The following is a 25539-nucleotide window of genomic DNA, read 5'->3' as shown; positions in this document are numbered from 1 at the left end:
AGTAGCAACAGAAATACCCCCTTAGTAGACATACGTACTTAGTGTTTATAACTGACTCAGGTTAGTTTGTAGGTTAAACTTTTGTGTTGTTATGCCATAACATAGTACATTTATCTATTTGAGGTTCATTAAAAAGACTAGAAAATGTTTTTGGGAAAAGGTCCAAGATTGTATTTGAAATACAGTTTTGCTCAATTAACAGGTTGTTAAAAGTTCCTGATTAATTAGACTCTTGAGGGACCATTAACTTTGTTGTTGAGTGCTGTTGAGTAGGTTGCGAGCCTGTATAAGGTTTCTGAGGAGTGACTGGTGAGCTTAAACTGCTGACTTTGCAGTCTAGCGCATTAACCCACAGCACCAAACCAGATTAATAAGCACCTCAAAAAAAAAAAAAAAAAAGAAGTACAGTTGTAAGAATGGCATAAGGGCCTCATCTGACTTCCTGTGTCTTCACAAGAGTTGAGGTTGTTGTTGTTAAGTGCCATCATGTAGGTTCCAACTCATAGCAACATTGTATAGGGTGTCTGTGTTGTGACTGATGGGTTTGAAATGCCAACCTTGTGCCGTTAGCAATCCATTGCTTATGCTTACAGTGCCACAAGAGAACTCTTCACAAGGGATAAGGATAAACAAATTCAACATCAACCCGAGGCTAAATCCTAGGAGGTGGAAGTCAGACAGGCTTCCGCCCTCCCACCTTCTTTACCAATTCTGACACCTACCATTGTGCCCAAGGCACTCCCAGCTTTCTCCTGGGTTTGATAATTCATTGCTCTGGCCACACAACTCACAGATAATACCTAACAACTATGGAATTTATTAGAGAAGTTAACTAGTTACAATTCAAGATCAGAAATGCTCAGGATACGGTTCTTTTCTGAAGGACTTCTCAGCACTGCCCACAAGCACATCTCTCTTTGGTCAGTGACTCCTTAACCATACAGACTCTTGGCACCTCTACCCTGTTTGGACAAGTATTCCAAAGCTCCTTTAGTGCTGCTAGTAAATGCCCAAAGGGGACACCACTCTGCCGTAAGTCTCAGCATCAAAGCACTTGGCTCTAGTTCTGTGGGTCGGTAAACCTAGTACCCCGATTAAGTGCCTGGATACACACCACTCCTAAAGAGAGCCTCCTGCCCAAAGGCACTCAGCTTTCTCACTCCGTGGGCCAGTGCAGTGCCTCAGTCTTGTCTTCCTCCTCCTGCTGCCGCTTCTCCACCCCACTCTGGCTCACAGCCCTCTGTCTCCTGGAGGTTCCGTGTGCAGGGATCAAAGGGTATGTGCTGCTCTCGGCTCTTCTTTTTTGAGGGTAGTGAGTTTCCTTCCAGTTGTGATTCTGAAGTGGCTTATATAAAACCCAGAGAAGTGGCAAAAGTGAGTAATCCCCTTACAGGAGTTCCGGCTGCTCCTTAAGAAACATGTACAGTGTTGCTATGAGTCAGAACCAACTCCACAGCCGTAACAACCCAGTCCTGATGTGGTGCTATGGGATAAAGCACTGGACTGCAAAGTCCGTTTGAAACCACAAAGTCAGCAGTTCAGATTCACCAGCCGTTCCTTGGAAGTCCTGTGCAGGGTCACCATGAGAACCAATTCGATGGCACTTACAACGACAACAACTCAGTCATTTGGTCAGAGTTACAAAGACTGTGGTTAGGGCAGTCATATCAAGTAGTTCACTGCACTACAGCAATTAACTAAAAGATTTACATAGACTACAGTCTACTAACTCAAAGCAAAGGAGAATGGATCACACTAGTTTTTGTAAGCTTTTATAATATTTGTAGCAGTAAATAGTGATTCTGAGGCCATAGTGTTACGGTGGTGGTTGTGGTTATGTGCTGTGGAGTCAGTTCTGACTCTTAGTGACCCTGTACAGGGTTTCTAAGGCTGTAATTCTGTATGGGAGCAGAAAGCCTCATCTTTCTCTCACGGAACAGCTGGTAGTTTTAAACTGCTAACCTTGAGTTTCACAACCCAATTCATAACCACTATGATATAAACAAGAATAAAAGAGTTTTTAACTATATTATCTAATCTAGCCTTGTACCTAAAATGTTAAAAGATCCCAAACAGATAAATTTCACTTTAAAAATCATCTGTGAATAATTTCTTGAGTGTTTCTGTTGTTGTTGTTGTTGTTTTTCATAGTCTATTTTAGTTTTCTGAGAAAGATGAGGCTTCATGCTCCTCCAAAAGATTTAAAGTTTTGGAAACCCTATATGGGGTCACTATGAATGGAAACTGACTCCACGGACCTTAATATTAACAACAACCAAACTTTAAAAAAATGTATTTCAGAAAGCCTGTTTAATAAACATTTTTGTTCTATTTCAGTTAAAAAGCCATAAAATCATAAGTAAATCTAGGTGTCTTACAGTGGTAATTTGTTAGCAATTATGTAAATATCCTTTTTTATTACAAAATATTTGACTTAAAATGCAATCTATGAGACTATTAGAATTTATACAAGGAATGTTGCATAAACCCTACTTTTTTGTTGTTTCTAACCTGAAGCTTCTAACCCAAGGAATCCTAGTGTGGCGCTGAGGGTTAATACTCTGGACTGCAAAGTCCTTTGAACTGTAAAGTCAGCAGTTCAAGCTCACCAGCCACTCCTCTGAAACCCTATACTGGGTCAGTATGGGTCGGAACCAACTCGATGGTGCTTAACAATAACAGCAGCCTGAAACAAAATTTATATCAATTTTACCTTTTATTCTAGTAATAAAAACAAAAGCCATGTGGCAAATCAGTTTCAATTAACAGAGACCTCATGTGTGTTAGAGAACTGTACTCCAGAGCCCTCCCTTTTGAGGCACCTCTGGGTGGATTCCAGCCACCAACATTTCAGTTAGCAGAGGGGCACTTAACCATTTGTTCCACCCAGGAACAGTGCTACTAATATGTTTTAAATAACTTCAGTTTTAGGTAGCGATTTTTATTAAAGCCTCAAGTTTAGGGTCTGATAGTATTTTAATTGTAATGATAGTAACTGTGATGAATAGACTTCTTCATAGTTACTTTGTTTTCTCTGTGAGATTTTTTGGGTGAAGTAAAGATGAAGTCCTGGTGTGGTACCCTAAAATAAACACTCTTAACCTCAAGGTCGGTTTGAACTGCAAGATTGGAGGTTCAAACTCACCAGTTACTTCTCAGAAGTCTCGAACGAGGTTGTTAAGAGTTGGAACCAACTTGATGGCACTTAAACAAAAAACTCCCTAAATTTGGGATTTATCTGTTCCCAATCCTGGTGTGGCAAGGTGGGCTAATGCGTCAGACTGCACAGTCATTTGAACTACAGGGTCAGTGGTTCAGGCTCACCAGCTGCTCCTTGGAAACCCTATACAGTGTCGCTATGGGTCGGAATTGACTCGACAGCACTTAATAACAACAACAAATCCCAAATTTAGGAAGTTGTGGTGATACAATGTTTAAGTGCTTGGCTTTTAACTGAAAAGTTACCACTTCAAACCTACCCAGAAGTTCTGTAGGAAAAAGACCTGGTGATGTGCTCCTGTAAAGACTACAGCTAGAACACCCCATGGGCGCTTCTGCTTTGTCACATGGGGTCACTATGAGTCAGAATTGACTCACTTGATGTACAACAACAGTCCCAAATTTATCATATTCTATTACAATTGTTACCCAACCTAGCAAACTTGTTTTTTTTACAAATTTACAACTGTTTTTCAGTATAATTTAAAACACTTTGAATAACAGTACTAAATAGTAGTGCTTCCAGTTCCCTGTCCCAGGTAGCAGTACACTGAACTTTTAAAACCCTGTACAACTGTTGAATTGTTTTATAGATTTAGTCCTTTAACCAGATTTCAAGACATGTTTTAAGAAACCTTAAGTGTCTCAAGAGTCCTGGTGTGGCGCTGTGGGTTAGTGCACCAGACTGCAAAGCCGTTTGAACTGCAAGGTCGGCAATTCAAGCTTACCAGCAGCTCCTCAGAAACCCTATACAGGGTCGCTATGGGTCAGAACCGACTTGGCAGCACTTAACAACAACAATAAGGTGTCTCAGGCTTACCCAGGGCACTGCAATTTGGTTAAACTTACCCTTCTCTCTTCCATCAATAAACAAAGACTTTGGTGTATTGAAAAGGTATTTTTAAACCATTATATTAATCAAACGCCCTCACTTCACAGTTGAAATGGACCTTTTAGCAGATTAGGTCCAATTGCCCTTTCTGTGCAATTCATTTTTTAAAATTGCTTTATCATGCATATTAAAATTACAATAATTCCTAAATGAAATTTGCAGGTTTGTTTGCCTGAAATTTTTATTTTGATTTGGTGGGAAAATTGCTATTTTGAAAGTGTCTTACAAGGTCTGTTTTATTAGGCCTTGGATTAATCAAACTAACTTGCCTTTTTTTTTTTTTTTTTTTTCCTTTCCCCCTTACTTATACCTATAGTGATCTTTTTGAAAAGGGAATGATTTTTTAATTAAGTATAATTTAAGCTGAATTTGTTGAACTGTGGAAAGGAAATGGTGTTACGAGGATCACTGTGTTTAGTCGTTATTTCTCTCCTTCCCTGGCGTTTTTCGAGGGGTAAGGTTAGTCTTATACCTTTATAACACAACTAGAAATTTTTATATTTTGTTTCATATGTTTCTTATACTCCTACATAATAACAATACCTGAGTTGAGTTAAAATGGGAAAAGTTGACTGGATTAAATTTAACAAGTGAATCTTGATTGAGTACTAGCGCTCTATCTATCTATATATATAAAACACAGAATTTAGAATGATAGCTATAAGGAAGTCGTTCATTCTTAACTAACCACTAAATATAAGTAAGAGTTAGTGCTGAGTTGGTAGCATATACAAAATAATGTCTAATTCTGTCTAAGAAATCATGAAATGGGAAATAAATGAGCTTTGAATAAAAGAGAAGAGGAACTGAGGTCATAACACAGTGCTCTTAGAATAACCATTCACCCAGTAGGGACTGTAGTGAATGCATGAAAGATGTAGATGGTTGTTGTTAACTTCTAGCCAGTCAGATCCTACTCATAGTGACTTTGTACAGGGTTTACAAGGAGCGGACCTTACAGTTTAAACCAAGCTTTCTGTCCAGTGCTTATCCTACAGTGTCACATGGAAGGCCTTAAATTCTATGTTGTTATTGTTGTTGTTAAGTGCCATTGAGTAACAAGAATTTTCTTTTTCCCCTTCTATGAATAGTAAAGGAGACCTGGTGTGGCACTGTGGAGTAAAGCATTGCACCCCAAGGTTGGTTTGAACCACAAGGTCAGTGGTTCAGACTCACCAGCCGATCCTTGGAAACCATATACAGGGTCACTATCTCTGATAGTTTGCCATTCAAATCCACCAACCACTCCTTGGAAACTGTATATGTCACTATGAGTCAAAACTGACTATAATGGATAGTGAGTAGCTAGTCAATAAAGACGTTTTAAGTAACGAACTAACTTGATTTAAAGGTAATAACTGATTTTAGTATGAATAATAAATGAGAGAAGCTAAAGATTGTTGTTGTTGTTAAGTGCCAAGTCAGTTCCGACCCATAGCGACCCTGTACAGGGTTTCCGAGGGTGTAAATCTTTACGGGAGTAGAAAGCCTCATCTTTCTCCTGCGGAGCGGCTGGTAGTTTCGAACCGCTGACCTTAAGGTTCGCAGCCCGATTCGTAACCACTACGCTACCAGAGGTTAATCATTGAATAGACTATGGATTGCCAGAAGAACAAACAAATCTGTCTTGGAAGAAATACAGGTAGACTGTTACTTTAAAAATGTGTCTTAAGTACTTTGAACACAGTATCAGGAGAGATCAGTCCCGAGAGCAAGAGAGTGTCAGTGAAGAAAAGAAGACCTTCAACAAGATGGATTAGCGCAGTGACTGCAACAGTGGGCTCAAACAGAGCAGAAATTGTGAGGGTGCCACAGGGCTGTGTAGGGTTTCATTCTATGGAAAATAGAGTCACAGAGTAGGAACCAACTCAACAGCACCCAATAACAACAATCATGGGGCATTGGCAGTAGAATGGAAAGTAATACTTTCAGACTAGAATAGTCAGAGATTGGAGGTGACTAGGTATATAAGTTACTAGTTACATCATCAATTTTCTATTGTATAACAGTACCCCAAAACCTACTGACCTAAAACAATTTACTTCCCATGATTTTGTACTTGACTAGATAGTCCTCTGCTGGTCTTGCTTGGACTTAAACAGCTGTATTCAGCTGATGATTCACCTGGGGCTGGACAATCAGAAATGGCCTCTCTGTCATTTCTGGAGCTGCTAGGCTTCTTTCATTAACCAAGGCTTCTGTGTAGCATGGTAGGTAGTCTAAGAGTTCTAATAGGACCAGAAGCTGTAAGACCTCTTGAAACTGAGGTTTTACGTGCACTGTTCACCGCCCTATTCTGTTGAGACAATAAATGTTATGTTTTTGAAACCCCTGCCCCCAATTTTAAAAAAATCATAAAGGCAACCCAGAATCCCATTTCTTGATGAGAAGAGCTATAAAGATTTGGAAGCCATATTCGATCAATACTAGGGGTCTAATGCTGCAGGGTTTCTATATTTTTTAGGTGGCCAAAATGGGAAGTCCAAGGTTAAATCATCTTTTTATTTGTTTTTACTTTTTAAAAAATTGATTACTTAGCTTGTTCTATAAGACTTAATAAAGACATTAAATATTACTTTGGTTCAGGTCAGACATTACTGTTGTCTAGCAGCTCTTTTCAAAAACAGATTTGATGCCACTTCAGTTACATCTGGTGTGTAAAATAAATAAAAGTATTATACAGTATTAGAGAAGAAAGTGAATTCTCAAGCCATAATAATTAATTGGCTGTTATGCAGTAACCTTTCTACAGAGTTTTCTGGCAATCAAGGAACACTTCAAACAAGATACACTTCTTAACAAATAAATAAGAGTCTAGTTATGCTTATTTTACTCATTTAGGAACATGTAATAGTGTGTGTAACAAAAAGAACAGGAACTTTGCAGTTTTTATAGAAATTATAGAGTCTTTTATCTGGTTTTCTTATAGTTTTGATAAAAAGCTAAGGGCTTAAATTAAAGCATAACCCATAGTTAAACTAAAATGTCTCGAGTATAAAACCTATCGGTCGTCATATTAGATCTAAGGGAAATAAAGACTCCCTGGTATGACGCTGCAGTATAATGCATTGAACCAAAGGTTGATGGTTGAAACTCATCAGCCACTTCTTGGAAACCCTATACAGGGTCACTGAGTCGAAACCAACTCTCCAGCCCTTCACAACAACAACCAAAAAAAGCAGTAAATAAAACATGTCTTTTGTTTACTACTATACAAGCTGTTTGAACTACAAGGTCAGCAGTTCAGGTTCACCAGCTGCTCCTCAGAAACCCTATACAGGGTCGCTATGGGTCAGAACCGACTCTACAGCACTTCACATCAGCACCATATAAGGTGGAGTCCATAGGCATACACCATAAGCTGTTTGTTACAGGTTCCCATTGCATCAAGTATAGAAATGGAGGGTGAACGTTTAGAAACTTTTATGTCAATTGACATTGACGGAATAACCCAAGTGTCAATGTATTTATAAAGCAGTAAAGACCTGGTGTGCTCATCTCTGTGTTACTGATTTGAGGACTGAGCTATGTACTGTATCTGGAATGCACATGTAGTTGTAATGTCTAATTTGTATTTCTAGTAATATGAAAGTCTAGGACATGCAGAGAAAGCTATGTTTTCTTTAGAAAGAACACAGTATTCTATATATTAATTTTGTGGGTTTTTTTTTTTTTTTTTAATTACAGACTATTCTTGTTCAGTCTTGGTATCCAATCACAGTGGCCACAAATTCAAGGGAGCAGAAGAAAATATTGGCCAAATATTTATTAGAAACTTCTGGCAACTTAAATGGCCTGGAATACAAATTGCACGATTTTGGCTACAGAGGAGTCTCTTCGCAAGAGGTAAGGAATTGTGAGGTGAACCTCATTTGATGCAATGTGGATTGTAGGTTAGATTGCCACTATAAACTTTGGGGAAGTTGTTAGGATTGATCTTAGTTCTAAGTAAACAACATTTATGACATTTCAGAGATCGAATCAGTAGTATGTGTATTCAACTACTACTGTGTACAAGGTACATGCGATACAGGTTTCATCAAAATAGTCTCTGGCCTTTAGATTGTAGATAGCTGTATAGACAAAAAGACTGTACCATCACCACCACCCCCACACACAAAATACTATGTTGTAAAGTGCCGTCAAGTTGGTTCCAACTCATAGCAACCCTGAATAGGTTTGCCAAGGAGAAGCTGGTGAGTTTGAACTGACAACCTTGCAGTTCAAACCCACCTTGTGGTCAAGTGCTTATCCTACAGCACCACACCAAGAATCACACATAGTGTATTTGTTGCTGTTGTTGTTAAATGCTGTCGAGTCGATTCTGACCCACAGTGACCCTGTACAGGGTTTCCAAGGCTGTAATCTTTACGGGAGCAGCAAGCCTCATCTGTCTCCCGTGGAAGAGCTGGTAGTTTCGAACTGCTGGGTAGTTCGAACTGCTGACCTTAAGGTTTGCAGCCCAATTCGTAACCACTACGCTACCAGAGCACCTTATACAGTGTATTAGATGTTAGATAATGCTATATAGAGAAGAAGATGGAAGGAATACTCACAGTCACTGTATGAAAAGGAAATTGTTGATGTTCAACTGTTTCAAGAGGTAGCATATGATCAAGAGCCAATAATACTGAAGGAGGAAGTCCAAGGTGCATTAAAGGAATTGGCAAAGAACAAGGCACTAGGAATTGATGGAATAAAAATTGACATTTTTCAAGAAAGTGAGGCAGGCGGCACAGGAGGCACTCACTCATCTATGCCAACTGATTGGAAGAGATCTGTGTTTGTGCCCATTCTAAAGAGAGGTGACCCAACAAAATGCGGAAATCATCGGACAATATCGTTGGTACCCCATGTGAGTAAAGTTTTACTAAAGGTAATACAGAAACAGTTGCAAGTATACATTGACAGAGAACTTCCAGAGGTTCAATCCAGATTCAGAAGAGGCCATGGAACAAGGGATGTCATTGCTGATGTCCGATGGATCTTGGCTGAAAGCAGAGAATATCAGAAAGATGTTTACTTGTGCTTTATTGACTACACAAAGGCTTTCGATTGTGTGGATCATGACTAGCTATGGACAACATTGCGAAGTATGAGTATTCCGGAACACTTAATTGTACTCATGAGGAATCAGTACCATGGACCAAAAGGCAGTTATTTGAACAGAACATGGGAACACTGAATGGTTTAAAATTAAGAAAGGTGTGTGGCAGGGTTGTATTCATTCACCATACTTATTGAGCAAATAATCCAAGAAGCTGGGTTATATGAAGAAAAACTTGGCATCAGTATTGGAGGAAGACTCATTAACAACCTGCGATATGCAGATGATACAACCTTGCTTGCTGAAAGTGAAGAGGACTTGAAACATTTACTGGTGAAGATCAGAGAGCACAGCCTTTAGTATGGACTGCATCTCAGTGTAAAGAAAACAAAAATCCTCACCACTGGACCAATAAACAAATTCTTATCAATGGAGAAAAGATTGAAGTTGTCAAGGACTTGATTCTTCTTGGATCAACTATCAAGACTCATGGAAACAGCAGTCAAGAAATCAAACGACGTATTGCATTAGGCAAATCTACTGCACAAGACCTTTTCAAAGTGTTGAAGAGCAAAGATGTCAGCTTGAGGACTAAGGTGTGCCTGACCCAAGCCATGGTATTTTCAATAACTTCATATACATGCGAAAGCTGGACAGTGAATAAGGAAGACCGTAGAAGAATTGATGCTTTTGAGTTATGGTGTTGGAGGAGAATATTGAAAGTGCCATGGGCTGCCAAAAGAACAAACAGATCTGTGTTGGAAGAAATGCAGCCAGAGTGCTCCTTGGAGGCTAGGATGGCCAAACTTTGTCTCTCATACTTAGGACATATTGTCAGGAGGGACCAGTCACTGGAGAAGGACATCATGTTTGGTAAGGTAGAGGGTCAGAGAAAAAGGGGAATATCCCCAGTGAGATGGATTGGCCAAGTGGCAGCATCAACAGGCCTAAGTGTGGCAACAGTAGTGTGGTTGGCCCAGGATGGGACAGTGTTTCATTCTGTTGTACATAGGGTCGTTAATTCGGTACTGACTCAATGGCACCTAATAATAACAACAAAGGTAAGGGAATTAGAGGGTGATGGGAATTGGAGTGGGAAACCTTATAAAGGGTCACTATGGGTCGGAATTGATGCGACAGCACTTAATATGAACAACAACTGCTAAATAGGTCTCTTTGAAGAGGTAACATTTGAATCCTTATTTGTGAGAAAACGATCAGTAATACGAGTCATTATCTTTGGTAATAGTTGAATATTTCTGTAAGAATAGCTAAAGAAATTAATTCATTAGGGAGCTGTGTCACATATACCTCAATTAGGAATTTCTTTCTCTGTTTTGATTTTTGTCTATGGTGTCTTTTCCAGACTGCTGGCATAGGTGCCTCTGCTCATTTGGTGAACTTCAAAGGTACAGACACAGTAGCAGGAATTGCCTTAATTAAAAAATACTATGGAACAAAAGATCCTGTTCCAGGCTATTCTGTTCCAGCAGCAGAACACAGGTAAATTTCTGTTACCTTAGGGGGAAAACAGTGTTCACTCTTGTGTTTGTATTTCAATGATGTTTTACTTAACTAGAGATTCAGATAATTATAGTACAACTTCAAGTGATAGAAACTTAGAACTGATGCTCTTTGTAAAGACTAGCATCAGGGAGTATGAGGAAGTTCTGATTAACCATCCTAATAGAAACATTTTAAGGACTTTTGTTGCAACTGCTGTGTTGTCACAGGCAGATAGATTTTATTCTTCATTAAATCTAGGAACACTCACTTATTTTTATCTTTTCCTTGATATTCTACATGACCTTTCCTTTTGCTCTGGAAATGTGAATCTGGACCGAGAATTCTCAAAAGGGCTTGTAAATGAACAAGTAAACTCTTGATGAAAGGAATTGTGTAGAGAGTCTACTGTATCCTTATGTGCTCTTACTACAGCATCACAATTAAAAATAGAAGGAAATTATAATCCAAGTTGTAACTGCTGTGGTTCTGGAAATGAATTTAAAATGTATTCAACAATGATACAGTAAAGGATACATGTGGTTCTTATAGTACAAATGACTGTAATCGGATTTGGGCTATATATTAAGTTCTAATGTGCTGGACAGCAAGGTCAGTTTCAACTACAAGACTGGCGGTTCTAGCTTACCAGCCGCTCCTCAGAAACCCTATACCGGGTCACTAATGCATCAGAACCAACTCAGCAGCACCCAACAAAAATAACATTAAGTTCTAATACTTTAATTGTTTAGGATGTTAAAACCTGTGGTGAGTTTAGAATAAAGCCAGTGTTTTTATTATTTGATGTATATTCTCCTAAGTGCTTTCATAGGAAAGGCAATTTGCTGGGTGCTACAAGCAACAGATAAAAATGGTTCATAGGTAATGGAATGGCTGGAGATTGCATGATAGCATTTTGCAAGACCAACTACTTATTCATTGCAAATACTTTTTTTTCAGTAATATAAAAGGTAACTGGCTTTGTAGGATAGGCACTGGCCTGCTAACCATAAGGTCAGTGGTTCAGGCTTAACAGCCACTCTGCAAGAGAAAGATGAGGCTTTGTGATCTCAAAGAGAAACGCTATGCAGGGTCGCTATGAGTCAGAACCTACTGTACAGCACTTAGGACATGCTGACAATGACAGCCTTGATAGCATTCTGCTCTGTTGATTAAGTACTCTCAAAGAGGTACTAAAGTGGTATAAGGTGCAAAGAAGGAAAGGAAGACTCATATTCCATAGGCAAGACCAAAAAAGGCTGTATAGAGATGAGGTTTTGAAGGAACGTTAAAATGTAATGGCCAATATTGGAGTACTGTTCATTCTCTGAGTAATTGTTTTGTGTTTCTACCAATTGCCAGTCATTGTGTGTGTAAAAATGACATGGGGGGGGAGGGGCATCTGACCTCCTTGTTTCATATTCCCACCTAATCATGGCAAGAAGGATCATACAGAAGTGATCACACTACATGCTGAAAGCATAAATGAAAGAGCAGTTTGTGCGTGTGTTTGGGGAATAAGAAGCAGGGGTTTTGTAGGAAACAGGGTAGAGTGGGAATCTAGCACTCAGATTCATTTTGCTACTAAATGTTGACATATGTGCACATTATGCTAAATTATTCTTAATTAGACCTTGTCATATAGTGGCAAGCTCCTTTGAGCAAAGAAATGATGCCGTTAGAAAAATATTTTTGGATTATTTTAATAACAGACTATCCTATGGATTGGATAGGGAAAAACTGGATTTTACAAAGCTTTATAGAAGGCAACTACACAGGCTTGATAGATGTGATTAGGTCCAGGTAGGTGAGATGAATGGAGAAAATTGGATGTTTGAATCAGAAATCAGGAGAGAGTACATTCAGCTAAACGTTTATGAGCATTGCTTTCTTAACAGGGTCTTGTTGAAACTTTCATGCGACTTTCAAGCCTAGTTAACGAGAAATTGCTGTCATTAACAAAAAGAAAAGTTTTAAGGTTAGAGTATTTTTATTTTGGACCCAGATGTGCATACATTTCTCTTGGATTACAAAAAATAATGTAATATTTCAAGGTAATTATGAATTGTAGTTGTTGTTAAGTGCCGTCAAGTTGGTTCCAACCCATAGAAACCGTTTATAGTGTTTTTGAGGAGCAGCTGGTTAGCTTGAACCAATGACTTTGTCATTCAAACCAACTTTGCAGTCCAGCGCTTGAACCCACAGTGCCACACCAGGACTCCTTAATTATGAGTATGATACAGTAAATCTGAGACTCAAGATAATATCTTTAGGACTTTCATGTTAAAAGGAGATACTTTAGGAAATCAATTTTACTCTGCCTCGTCTGATATTTACATTTGTAGATTTGACTTCCTTAATATTTAAAAACATTTATGATGATCTTATGCATAGTATTTTGGTGTTAGTAAGTGCCTTCGAGCCAGTTCCAACTTACATCACCCCTGTATAGTGTTTCCAAGGAGCTACTGGTAGATTTGAACTGTAGACCTTGTGGTTAGCAGTCTAGTGCTTATCCTACAGTGCCATACCACGGCTTATACAAGTCTTTTAAACAGAAGTATAGTATAGTGAAAGCATGGGGACTGACAGTTGGGAAACCTGAGTAACCTATAATTAGCATGCTGGGTGGCCTTGGGCAAGTCATTTATCTCTGTCCATCTTTTTCATCCAAACTAACAGCAGGAGAAGGTAGAAATTTACATTTTCTGCATCAAGAATGTCATTGAGATTACATGAGTTAACATGTAAAATAATTTTTAAAATACAAAAACTATATATTTACATGATAGCCATTGTTGAAAATATAGCTATTTTCTTAATGAAATAGTGTTAGGATGGATATGTAGAGAAAGTATATGGTATGTTGAGATGAAGATATTCAACAAAAACTTGGACTAAAGACATTTGGAAACTCATCACCACAAGAGTACTTTTAGAAACCTCTCAGTGGGTTTCTACAGGGAGGCCTGTAGAGGGAGCTCAGAGTCCTGAGAAATACTGACATTTAACAGAACAGATAGCAAAACTAGAAAAGCCTCACAGTGGAAGATATTAATTCAAGTCAGAGAAAGCTTCAGGAAAATTTCAATGCCATAGAGAATGCAAGTAAGATAAGGTTTAAAAATTGCCAGTTAGACTTGCTAGACAAACACATAACACAGATTGCAGAATTAGATAACTGTATTGATAAAACTCTAGTAAAAAAAACTGCATATGCAATGATATCTAATTGTAGTGATTTATTATAATATTGCAAAGCTCTCCAGTATTAATATTTGTTGCTGACATGTGCTGTCGAGTCAGTTCCAACTCATACAGACCCTGTATAGGGTTTCTGAGGAGCAGCGGATAGGTTTGAACCACTGACCTTGTAGTTTAGTAATCCATTGCTGAGCCTAGTTGAACTTAATTTTCCCTTTAGTTTGCACATTTACATGCATTAGAGAATTGTCGTCAGCTACTGGAAACCTCTGTAGTTGTTAGAAGAAAGTGTGTTTGCTATTAAATGAGTTTATATAAATAAACTATCTCTCAGTTTCAGACAGGAGTAGGCTCTAGGTAGCTAAGTCTGTGTACCTCCAAAGCATATCATTGATAGCATGGATTAGTTGTTTTTTCAGCCTTTATAAAATAAATAAGAATGATCATTTAGAACATAAGTTAGTATAACTTCACTTTTGAAACAGTTGTCTACCTAAAAGATTACAAAATTAGGGAGAAAGAAAAATTGCTTGGCATGAGGAAATGGTAACAATTTTCAAATTCATTATTAAACCCTGTTACAAATTTTTAAAATTATTTTAATTAAAAAGTAATCAATAAGTACTTATAAGTAGAACCATTATTGAGGATATTGTAAAAATTATTATAGCCTAACTGAAAGATTCAGTGGCATATGTATAGTTCCAAACTCCTTTTGTCTTTGTTGTTGGGAGTGAACAGGAAAAAAAAATAATTCTCATGTTCTTTTGCCAATCATAATTATGTTTGGCTTGAAATAAATACGAGCATTCTTTTTCTGGGCATAGTAATGTGTTCTATTTTACACCAGAATATCCTGTTGTATAAATCTGTTCTATAAATAATATGAATGACTACCTGGTACTGGCCATTTAATTTAATAGATAGAGTTAGATATAGATGTCTGTGGTATAGTATAAATAATTGCCTAAGTAATTACCTCTAAGTGTAGAATTTTGAAAGATAAGAGACGTAAGACCATACTATTACTCTTATACATGGTTTTGAAAATTCATAGAAGAGACATACTTGCATTGTCTAGCCAAAATAATGGGAGTGTATGTTCATTTCTTTTAACATCTCAATTTACAATACAAAGGGTGTTAAGTGCTTTTTAACTGCCTGATTTTGAGTATAGGTTCAGGAATACCAGAATAAATGTTTCTAATTGTTTGAATAAGACTTAAAAGTTAAATAATTTATTGCAGTACCTACTGAAGAGGAATAAGATTACTTATACCATTAAATATGAATTGGCCAACGGGTGTTTGGTCAGAACTGGAACTTTTGACATGCATTCATGAGTATAAATCATACAGCTTCTCTGTGATGTTGATGGTGTGCTATAGAAAGCAGGAGGTAAGATGCAACTAGCCATTCAGAAATAGATTCTTTGTCTCCTGATTAAATCTGTAATTTCATTTTGTTTTCTAGTACCATAACAGCTTGGGGAAAAGACCATGAAAAAGATGCATTTGAACATATAGTAACACAGTTTTCATCAGTGCCTGTATCTGTGGTCAGCGATAGCTATGACATTTATAACGCGTGTGAGAAAATATGGGGTGAAGATCTAAGACATTTAACAGTATCAAGAAGTTCAGAGGCACCACTGATAATCAGACCTGATTCTGGAAATCCTCTTGACACTGTATTAAAGGTAAATTTTAATATGTAGCTTGATTGTTCATTTTAATTCATTTTCCTATAGGCCAACTGCATCAACACTGCTTGTAATTTCATTTATGCACACACCATTTCAGAGATGTCTAGACAAGTCTCCATATTTTAAAATTGTGGCCCAGAGTGAATAATAGATATGCCCAGGGTCACACAGTAATTAATAGCAGAGAAAGGAGTTATGGGTAACTTACATAGTGCAAAGTAAAATTATGTACTATTTTTTTCTACTTAATTTCAAAGTTAATTGCATTATACTATTTTAATCATTTCTGTAAAATGGTTACTGCACGTATTTGTGATCTCTATCACAAGTCATTGCTATACCTTTGAAGTTTTTAATTGAAAAGAAATAGGTGCAGGGTGTTATGAATTAAGAATAATTTGAAAATACTTTTTATGTAGTGATCCTTTGAAATAATGTTGCTTTTCAATATAGCAATGTTCCATTTTTCCGTTTCGGACTTTATTTGCTTTCTTTGAAAAGTACTAACAGGAATAAGGTTATTTGATACCTACTAGTAGAAAATTTTGTTTTTGTTTTTGTTTTGAAATTCTCACCACTGGACCAATAAATAACATTCTTTTCAATGGAGAAAAGATTGAAGTTGTCAAGGACTTCATTCTTCTTGGATCAACTATGAACACTCAAGGAAGCAGCAGTCAAGAAATCAAACGATGGATTGCATTAGGCAAATCTGCTGCACAAGACCTTTTTAAAGTGCTGAAGAGCAAAGATGTCAGCTTGAGGACTAAGGTGCGCCTGATCAAAGCCATGGTATTTTCAGTAACCTCATATGCTGGCAAAAGCTGGACAGTGAATAAGGAAGACCGTAGAAGAATTGATGCTTTTGAGTTCTGATGTTGGAGGAGAATATTGAAAGTGCCATGGGCTGCCAAAAGAACCATTAGATCTGTTTTGGAAGAAGTGCAGCCAGAATGCTCCTTGGAGGCCAAGATGGCCAAACTTCATCTCTCATACTTCGGACATACTGTCAGGAGGGAGCAGTCGCTGGAGAAGGATATCATGTTTGGTAAGGTGGAGGGTCAGAGTAAAAGAGAGGAAGACCCCAATGAGATGGATTAGCCAAGTGGCAGCATTGATGGTCTCAAGCGTGGCAACAGTCGTGAAGTTGGCCCAGGATCGGGCAGTGTTTCGTTCTGCTGTGCATAAGGTCGCTATGGGTTGGTACAGACTCGATGGCACCTAACAACAAACAACAACTAGAAAAATAGTCTTGTTGTGACACGGTGGGTTAATGCGCTGGACTACAAAGTTGGTTTGAACTGCAAGATTGACAGATCAAGCTCACCAATGGCTCCTTGGACAACCCTGTACAGGTTCGCTATGGGTCGGAGCTGACACGGCAGTACTTAACAACAACTAGAAAAATAAGAAGCTCCTGTAGTGTAATGGATTGCACAGTTGGCTACTAACCACAGGGTCAGCAGTTCGAATCCACCAGCTGCTCCTCGGGAGAAAGAGTCTTCTGCTTCCGTAAAGATTTACAGTCTCAAAAACCCTATGCAGAGTCACTATGAGCCGGAACTGGCTTGACAATGACTCATTAACCACCAATAGAAAAACACTGTGTTGGGTGCTTTCCATAAGCTTTTGTCATTTAATCTTCATAAAAATGATATGATAAATATTCCTAGCTTAGAGAGGTTAAATAACTTGTTCAAGGTCATACAAAATGTAAAATAAGAAATCAAGTATCTAATCTAGGCCTTTCTCGTTGTGGCCTTCCCATTTTACCAGTTTCACAGCTGGGAATTAGTTGATAAATTACTTATCCTCTAAGAAAGAGGAGGAGTACCATGGCTCCATAAGATAAAACATAGGACTGAGAACCTCAAGGTCCATGGTTCAAGCCCGCCAGCCACTATGCAGGAGAAGGATGAGACTTACTGTTCCCACAAAGATTTAAAAGTCCCAGAAACCCTATACAGAGTGACTGTGAGTAGCAACTGACTTAACAGCAAGAAGAAAGAGGAAGAGACAATCAAGGCCTTTTCCTGTCCTGGGCCATTGTGAAAGTCTGTTTTATAGCCTGAAATAGTAACAGGTTTGGCTTTAACAAATGTAATAGACTCCACGTTTTTTAACTGTTAGCTAACAAAAATATATATGGCCAGTAACAAGAACATACTGAGTCATTGATGCAGAATTGTTTTCATTTTTAGATCATTGATTTATATAGAAAAAGGTGATTATTATTTGGCAGACTAGAAGAATAGTCTGATGGGTAATGTCTTTTGACCATGCTTTGAGGATTTTAAGTTTATATGTAGGTATTTCACAATATTCAAGAGTTCATGAGCGAGTGATGAGGGTAATTTATGTATTACGTATTTTGACTTTAAAAAATGCATATTACCTTTAAGTGAAATGGAGAAATTAGAGAAATTATGGGTTATGTATGTTTCATTTCTGGTTTTGTCTGTTTACCAAAATTTCTCAACTTTGTGATTCAAGTGGATTTACATTTAGGTTGTTTATATCTGACAAAATTAAACCAAATGAAACTATTGGTGGGGACAAATCAAATAAGTATAATTATATTTGTTAGTGTTAATTTATATACCATATAAAATATTTCATTTATTGTTTTAATCTCCTTAATGTTACCGATTTTTCCCTGAATTTAGATAATTAAAAAATTACGAAGAAAAAAAAAGTGTTTTTAGCCACTTTATGACATAAAATGACTTAATAGAAAATAGCACACGTGTCTAATATGATTACAAAAGGCTGGGACTAAATTTAAAAGGGCTTATATGGCACTGTGGGATAAGCACTAGACTGCAAGGTCAGTGGTTCGAAGTCACCAGCCCTCCTCAGAAACCCTTTACAGGGTCACGATGAGTCGGAACAACAACAATTTATATAGTATGGGAGCACTACAGCTCTAGACTGTGCATCACAAGGTTGGCGGTTCCAGCCCACTGACCACTTCTCAGGAAAAAAGATGAGACTTTCTGCTCCCACAAAGATACACAGCCTCAGAAACTGTATACAGGATCACTGTGAGTCAGAACCAACTCAACAGCACTTAACAATATATAGCATAAGAAGCCCTGATGGCACTGTAGGATAAGCACTGGACTGCTAACCACAAGGTCAGCAGTTCAAATCTATCAGCCCCTCTACGGGAGCAAGATGAGACTGCTCCCATAAAGATTCACAGGCTCAGAAACCCTATCTTAGGGTCACTGTGAGCTGGAATCGAGTCAAAAGTAGTGAGATTTATTTGTTTCTTATAATAGTATTGTTGATTTTTAAAGTAATTTGATGGTTTTTGTATACCCAAGATTGTCTGAAAAAGCAGTCTCTTTAAATTTGGAAATAAAATTTTCAGTTATAGTTACTTTGTGGTGTTATTTTTCTATACAGGTTTTGGATATTTTAGGTAAGAAGTTTCCTATTACAGAGAACTCAAAAGGCTACAAGTTGCTGCCTCCTTACCTCAGAGTTATTCAAGGGGATGGAGTAGATATTAATACTTTACAAGAGGTATGTGTTTTATATTAAAAATTGTAGTGAGTCAATCCTTATGATTAAGCTCCATTTTATTAGCTTAGTAAGAAGCACAACACTTAGGTGCTACAATTATAAATTTTCTCATAACTCTGTATATTATGCTTCTGTCTGTTAAATTGCTTCAAATTTATAATCAAAAGTACGCATCAAACCGCACCGTCTTACTGCTTCCCATTCTTCTTGGATGATGATGAGCCTATGATGAAGCAAGAAAATTCTAGTCAAGAAATCTTATACATTAACTAAAAAACCCTTGGCTGTCCCAGTAGGTCTCAGTTTTCATGAAATGGAGTTTGACATAGTCTTAACAGTGTGAAACTAACAATAGTAATATTATAGAGGAGTTTGTCACCTCGTTGTCACCTGTTATTGTTAAATTTAGCCAAGTGGTATGTGTTGTCATAAGATTTTGCCTGTTATTTCCTAATAAAGAACTTTAATTTTTATTTTAACTTTTACCTAAGGTAGTCCATAAAATGTAAAAATATCATTGATATCCAAATCTAGTATTGTAAACCACTGTCATTTTAGTTTCTGAGGGTTTTTTCTTTTTGGTTTTTAGGTGAAAGTTTACAGAGCAGATTTTTCAGTCAATGATTTAAAAACGTGTTTTGTGACATGTTGTAATCCTCTCAGTGTTACAGCATTCTTCCCCTTCCTCTCTGGGTCCCCTATTTCCATTGATTTTTTTGTCCCTTCCTGCCTTCAGAAGTTTGTTTTTAGGTCAATGTTGCCCTTTTGGTCGATATAGCTGATTGTTCTGTGGAGTATGATCCTCTGTGATGGTGGTGTTTTCTCTATACCTGTCTATAATTAAGCTGAAGGGTTAGTTCTAGATTTGAAAGGTGCATAAGGGCCACAGTCTCAAGGGTTTCACTAGTGTCTGTTAGACCAGAAAGTGTTGTTTTTTGCTTCATAGAATTTTTTTTTTTTACCTTGTGAATTGGGTAAAGGATTACAAAACAAATCAATTTTCCATTCAAAAATTCATGCATACTTTTATGTTGTTACTGACTGCATTCCCCACAATGTAACATCACTTATTCATCCCACTTTTTCCCTTTATTTTCTGTTTCCATTCCTTCTCCTGTTGAACCTTTCCTGTCTTCTGAACTTTGCCCTTGGGCCGTTTTGATCTCAAATGGTTGATTATTCTAAGTACTTACCTCCCTATTTTACTGTTTACCTTATACAAAGGAGCTTCAAAAATTCATGGAAAAATTCTGTTATCTTTCCATTCCAATTTTCCATGAACTTTTGAAGCCCTCACTTAGACCTATTATTTGAAAAATCAAGCTACGGGGTGAGTTTAATTCTAGGTCTGAAGGGTGAGTCAAGGCTATAGTTTTAGGCTCCACCAGTCTATATCCAACCACTCACCCTGGTCTGTTTCATGATTTTGAATTCTGCTCCATTTCTCTCCCATTCAATCTGTCCAGGATCCCGTTCAGAGTGATCTCTTTTCACTGGCATTTTAAAGTGTCCAAGTCATTAGAAGATTGTGCATATATTTTAAAGAGTTTCATGCTGTTTGACTGAAATCAGTATATAAATGATGGTTTGTTTTCCAGAGGTACATTTGAAAGTGAGAACTGTATGTAACAGTCTGTCTGTAGTAATGTGCATTTAAGAGTTCCAAAGTGTAGTGTCTAAAACAACTCTCCGGTGCAGTAACAGAAGGGAAGTTTCTTCCACCAACTCTCTCCCAAGCTGCCTTGCCTTAAGAGGAGAGGGGACCTCCTCCAACATTTTGGTGTTGAGAGATTATGGACTCCAAGTAAAAGAAAAGGAAAGTCAAGTCTGCTCAGAAGTGGGAATACAGAATATACCTGAGTATGGAACTTACAGCTGGTGTATTTAATTGCTGTTGCAAACTTCACCCAACTGAAAAGACAAGCCTGGTTTCCTTTAAGTACAGTTACCAGTGTCGACATTTTAGGCAATATAGAAGTACCCACACACACATTCTAACCTAATACTGTTGCCAATGCTTGTGCCTATCCCTTCCTCGTTCTGATGGGCAGCTATTTGTTGAGCTATTCAATCAGCTATTTGAACTTACCTTTAAAGATAAGATTCTTTAGCTTTCCTTTCTTTATTTCTTCATATAAAATCAAACCAAACCTTCTTCTTGTTATTGTTGTTAGATGCCATCGAGCTGATACCAACTCATAGTGACCCTGTGCACAACAAAATGAAACACTGCCGGGTCCTGGGTCAACTTCATAATTGTTGCCACACTTGAACCCATTGATGCTGCCACTTTGCCAATCCATCTTGCTGGGGGTCTTCCTCTTTTTCTCTGACCCTCCACCTTACCAAACATGATATCCTTCTCCAGGGACTGGTCTCTCCTGACAATATGTCCTGAGTATGAGAGACAAAGTTTGGTCATCTTGGCCTCCAAGGAGCACTCTGGCTGCACTTCTTCCAATACAGATCTTTTGGCAGCCCATGGCACTTTCAATATTCTCCTCCAACACCATAACTCAGAAGCATCAATTCTTCTACAGTCTTCCTTATTCATTGTCCAGCATAAGCATGCATAAGGTTTTCAGTGACTAAATATTTGGAAGGTAGTTCATGTCTCCTTCGTAGTCTGTCTTCGTCTGGAAGCTTATCTGAAACTTGTCCATGGTGGGTGACCTTGCTGGTATTTAAAATACTTGTGGCATAGCTTCCAGAATCATAGCCACTAACAAGCCACCACAGTACGACAAACTAATGGACGAGTGGTGGAACACCAAACCTACTGCTGTCAAACTGATCCACCTCTTTTCCCCCATGGAGCAGCTGATGGGTTAAAACCATTGCCCTTTCAGTTAGCAGCACAACATGTTAATTACTGTGCTGCTCAGGCTCCTTTGTCTTCATATATGCAACAGATATTATACATGTGTGAAGAGACCCTGCTGACACATAGGATAAGCGTTGGACTGCTAACCTCAAACCTACCAACTGCTCTGCAGGAGAAAGATGAGGCTTATACTTCTGTAAAGATTGCAGGGTTACTGTGAGTCACAGTCCACTCAGTGGCATTGGGTTTGCGTTGTGTTTTTTTCTATGTGTGTGTGTTATGTTTCTGCATTTTTAAAGCTGAGAATCAAAACCTTTTTAATTTTTAACTCCACTGACAAGAATATCAAGGTAAATATTCTTGATAGTTGTTCTGGCAATGACAAAACTTTAAACAGAACAATCAGAGAATGATTAGTTTGTGTTGATGAAAATTCTTTTTTGGTGATTTACCCCAAGGATTGTTGTTGTTGTTGTTGTTGTTCAGTATTCTGGAGTCAGTTCCGACTCATAGAAACCCTGCACAGGGTTTACGAGGCTGTAAACCTTCATGGGAGCAGAGATCCTCATCTTTCTCCCGCGGAACAGCTGGTAGGTTCAAACTGCTGACTTTGAGGTTAGCAGCCCGATGGTAATACCTACTTTTTCTGTGCTTCATATATGAAGTGGACTAAATTTGTTTTTTAGAGGCACGTAAAGAAATTGACATAGCAGTCTTGCTTTGTGCATAAGTTACGTGCCTTAATTTTGTAAAATGAAAATTTGTTTAATTTGAAATAACTAACTTTTCTCCCTGAAAGTTCATTCTTGAACTTTGTTATTCATGGTCACTCTGTCCGTTGACATTTAATGATGTTTACATTGTAACCCTCACTTGTAGAGGGTTTTATTCCCAATGTTGTACCAAAATTAATTTGCGTATATAGGAAAAGAGGGAAAATCTTTCTTTATGTTGAATAAAACTCAAAAGTGTGTTTCCTGTTCTTTTCAGTATGTATTTCAGTTGGAAATTAATATCTTACTCACTGATTATCACTGAGATGTCTCCATTGGCGTGGCTCATTAATGAAGCAAAAATGGCATTGAATTTTCAAAGCCAACAAATGGAAGATTTATTTACAAAGGAAAGCCTACATATTTTAAGCATTTTTCTTCCATAATGCAAATATTACGGGAGAAAGATGAGGGTTTCTGCTTTCTGGTTTAATAGTGAAGCTAAAATGGCATTGAATTTTCAAAGCAGGCAAAAGGAAGATTTATTTGAAAGGAAAGCCTACATATTTTCAGCATTTTTCTTCCTTAATATAAATATTGCAGTAGAAAGATGAGTCTTTTCTACACCCATGAAGATTGCAATGAGTCGAAACCAACTCAACAGCACTTAACAACAATGCAAATATTATTCTATGCACAGGCCAACTTTTCCTTTCTTTGGTTATCCTACTAAATTTTCCTGGGACCTTTTTTTCTCCCCCTTTAGGAAATAACTCCCTGAGCTTCACAACATTGGTACAGAGATACAGACTTAAATGTTACATAAAATGTTAATTTTATGTAAGTTTTGGTGATAGAAGCAACTTAATTTTTTATCTAAATATAGGTAATGTGTTGTGAAAGCCACTTGTCCCTCTAAGAAATTGGGAGATAACCAGCCTCTCAGATCCTACATCTAGTTAATCTTCCAATGTCTCATTTGTTAACAGAATTAACCAGACAAATAACTCCACCAACTAAGAACAGTGATAGTACCACCACTCACAAAGTCAAGAAAGAGCAGTCTATTTGTCAACCATCCCAGGGCCAAGTAAGGTATCCCATGTTCAGTCAAATTAATCCCTTGACTAAAAGTAGAGAATGCCAGAAAGATGTTTATCTGTTATATTAATTATGCAAAGGCATTTACTTTTGTGGATCATAACAAACTGTGGATTACTTTGGGGAAGAATGATAATTCTGAAACATTTAGTCGTGCTCATGTGGAACTTGTACATAGACCAAGATGCAGTTGTTGAAATAGAATAAGGGATAATGCATGCTTTAAAGTCAGGAAAGGTGTGCTTCAGGGTTGTATCATTTCACCATATTTACTCATTGTGTATGCTGAGCAGATAATCCTTCTCAGACTTCTGTGGAGTAGATGAAGAAAACCATGGGATCAGGTTTAAAAGAATATTCATTAACAATGTGCAGTATACAAATAACACATCTTGGTTCCAAAAGCCAAGTAGACTTGAAGCACCTATTGGTAAAAACCAAAGACACATACACTTTCAATATAGATTACATCTCAACGTAAGGAAAACGGCAGTCTTCACAACTGGACCATTAAACAACATCGTGATAAACAAAAGGTTGAAATTGTCAAGCATTTCATTTTACTTGGTTCCATAATCAACACCTATGGAAGGAGCAGTCAAGAAATTAAATGATGTTATTGCATTGGGAAAATCTGCTGCCAAAGATATCTTTAAACCAAAAATGTCAATTTGAGAACTAAAGTGCACCTGCTCCGAGGCATGGTATTTTCAGTCGCTATTTCATATACAAGTGAAAATTAGTCAGTGGATAAGGAAAAAGAATAATTCACGTATTTGAATTACTGTGTTGGTAAAAAATGTTGTATATACAACGTACTGCCGGAAGAATGAGAAAAATCTATCTTGGAGGGAGTTCATCCAGAATGCTCCTTAGATGTGGGGATGGTGAGACTTTGTCTCATATACTTTGGACATAATATCAGGAGGGACCGGTCACTGGAAAAGAGCAACATGAGTGGTAAAGTAACAAATCAGCAAAAACCGGGAGATTCTCAATCTGATGAATTGACAACAGTTGTGGCTGCAGCAATGGCTTCAAACATAGCAATGAGTGTGAGGATAGGTCAGGACTAGGCAGGGCTGCATTCTTTTGTACATAAAGTCACTATGAGTTGGAACAACTTGAAAGCACTTAGATATTGTAAAGAAAGGTTCAACTGTATGACCGTGGTAAGATTTCATTTAAATAGTAATGGCATAGGATAAGCATGAAACTCCTAATCCAAAGCTGACTATAAGGTTGGCAGTACAAATCTACCAGCTTCTTAAAAACTCCTGCAAGGGTCTCTGAGTTGGCAGTCCTTAACAACAAACAACAGTCTGATTTTTCTCATTTTCATTACATCGGTTACCTTGAGTGTAAAATAAGAAAATGTATTATTCAGTATAAGGTTAGTGCCTAAGACTATATGATATTTTATCATTTGGTTATGTCTAATCAGATTCCTGTGGTGTGGTAGAGTCATGGTGTAATGCCTTAAGATAAGTGCTCGACCTCAAGGTCGGTTTGAACTGCAAAGTCAGTGGTTCAAACTCACCAGCTGCCCCTCAGATACCCTATACAGGATTGCTGTGAGTTAGAATGGACTCGATGGCACTTAACAACAGCAATAGATTCCTATGGTGTGTCACCACCAGCTACTCTTAGAAACCCTAGACAGAGAATCACTGTGAGTTGGAACCGACTCAGTGATAGAAAAGTCAGATTTGACTTGTGTAAATGTTTACAAATAGAATTTTCCCCCTTATTCTGTACCTACCAATAAAATCAATAGAAAATTTCACTTATACTTTAACT

At 37.7% G+C, this 25539-nt stretch overlaps 1 protein-coding gene across 1 annotated transcript in view; it reads left to right on the top strand.

Moving 5' to 3' along the window:
• NAMPT (nicotinamide phosphoribosyltransferase) overlaps window positions 1-25539 on the top strand; it is a 50940-nt gene that overhangs the window by 15281 nt on the left and 10120 nt on the right. Inside the window, exons 5-8 of the mRNA XM_006834384.1 lie at window positions 7799-7957; window positions 10525-10661; window positions 15339-15564; window positions 18982-19101. Coding sequence (XP_006834447.1) covers window positions 7799-7957; window positions 10525-10661; window positions 15339-15564; window positions 18982-19101 — 642 coding nt within the window. The remainder of the gene's footprint in view (window positions 1-7798; window positions 7958-10524; window positions 10662-15338; window positions 15565-18981; window positions 19102-25539) is intronic.

This window comes from Chrysochloris asiatica, unplaced genomic scaffold, assembly GCF_000296735.1.
Source record: "Chrysochloris asiatica unplaced genomic scaffold, ChrAsi1.0 scaffold00010, whole genome shotgun sequence".
In the NCBI taxonomy this organism is placed as follows: domain Eukaryota; kingdom Metazoa; phylum Chordata; class Mammalia; order Afrosoricida; family Chrysochloridae; genus Chrysochloris; species Chrysochloris asiatica.
The sequence above is the reverse complement of the archived record's forward strand: the minus strand, read 5'-3'. Positions and strand labels throughout refer to the sequence as shown.